The 1,775-nt window shown below is 37.9% G+C and overlaps 1 protein-coding gene across 1 annotated transcript in view; it reads left to right on the top strand.

Annotated features, from left to right (window-relative positions):
• LOC106873889 (protein-glucosylgalactosylhydroxylysine glucosidase) overlaps positions 1-1,775 on the top strand; it is a 19,553-nt gene that overhangs the window by 9,038 nt on the left and 8,740 nt on the right. Inside the window, exon 5 of the mRNA XM_052972005.1 lies at positions 410-625. Coding sequence (XP_052827965.1) covers positions 410-625 — 216 coding nt within the window. The remainder of the gene's footprint in view (positions 1-409; positions 626-1,775) is intronic.

Here is a 1,775-nt window from a genome sequence, read left to right as displayed (position 1 = left end):
GCTTTTTTCATTTTAAATTTGCTTTAACCCTAACCCTAACCCTAGGGTTAGGGTTAAGGTTAGGGTTAGGGTTAGGGTTAGGGTTAATTGTTTCAGAATCGTTTGTTTATGTAGTCGGCACTTAATGTATATCGGCTGAATGGACGTCAGTGATTGGTTGAAATTACAGAAATACGACAACTTTAACATGGAAAAACTTATGGATTTCTTTTTTTTTTTTAAGAAGACTAAGAGAAAAAGATGTTTTATATGACACATTCTACCAGTGATCCAAGTTTCAAAGTGTTTCGTTAATGAAAAATGTGGCCCCCGTTTTAAAAAAGATCCGAAACCTCTAGCAGCAAAATGGTATGTTATTTGTTCTGCATTATAAAAGAATTCATTGGCAAGTTCCTTCTTTATTCAATAGGTGTTATGGGCCCTGATGAATACCACTCTCCTGTCGATAATTCCATCTACACCAACTACATAGCTGCCAAGAGTCTGGAAATGGCTGTCGACTGTCTTAAACGTCTGGGTAAAGAGTCTATAAAGACAGAAGTCTATGAAATTGTGAAGGATAACATGTACTTACCATTTGATTCTAAACTGCAGTACCACCCAGAATATGATGGATATAAGCAAGGTAGGTTAAACATTGACTGTCTAATGTGATTCTGTTATATGTGCCATGGACAATTCATAGACATGGTCTGAGATAAGATATCTGAAAAAAAACGGGATGGGCATGGCTAGAATGCCTTTGACGTTACGTCTGCTTAACCTGAAATTATCTGGAACTTAACTACAACTACTACAGCGGGTGGGGGTAGTTCAAGATAAATCAGGATGAATTGAGTGAATTAGTAGAATTATGAGAGGGTCAAATAAAATGCCTGGAGTATTTAACTTCAGCCCTTCATGTTCTGAGTTCAAATCCTACTGAGGTCAACTTTGCCAGCTTGGAGTTTTCATGCACCAACATGCATTAAGCTTTTCTAGATTCCAAACATTTAGATGAGCTTTCGTTTGTGTAGCAGAAGCCTCCATCTGAGATATAGGAGCAGTGCTCCATTGTAGGACTTGCTTGAACTATGGACAGAATCAGCAGCTGAACAAAACCAAAATATTGGTTTCAAAACTTGGCACAAAACCAGCAATTTGGAGGAAGGGGATAAAGGTAAGTCGGTTACATCAACCCCAGTACATAACTGATATTTATTTTATCGACCTCGAAAGGATAATAAACAAAGTCGACCTCGGCGGAATTTGAACTTGGAACCTAAAAAAAGGGGTAAAATACCGCTAAGATTCTTGCGCGGCGTGCTAACGATTCTGCCAGGTCGCCGCCTTAAACAAGACCGAAATATTTTCTGTCTCTAAAGGGCATGGTTGGTTATTGAGATATACTTCTTGCTGTGTTGTAAATGTGAGATTTGTGTGTGCAGCATGGCGAAATGGTTAAGAAGTTTTCTTTTACCATAAACTCGAGATAACCCAAGTCTTGTAAGTGAAACTGGGTAAATGAAAACTGTTCTACGGGCCTTTGGATGGTTTGCGCCTGTATTTCAAATGTTCAAACTTGTCACACACTTGTATCACATTTATTCTGAATGAGGATTACATTAACAGTGTACGTGTCTGTGGAATACGCAGCCGTTTACAATTTAATTCAATATGCAGGTAGTCTTGTTGATCAATATATAATTATATGTAAAGTTAAGATCCAAAGATCCAGGTGTAGGAAGTTAGTAAGCTTCGAGCAGTCCGGAGAAGGTATTAAAAAAAAAAAAAAA

The sequence above is a fragment of the Octopus bimaculoides genome, chromosome 11, assembly GCF_001194135.2.
Source record: "Octopus bimaculoides isolate UCB-OBI-ISO-001 chromosome 11, ASM119413v2, whole genome shotgun sequence".
NCBI lineage: Eukaryota > Metazoa > Mollusca > Cephalopoda > Octopoda > Octopodidae > Octopus > Octopus bimaculoides.
This window is presented reverse-complemented; position numbering and strand designations above follow the sequence as displayed.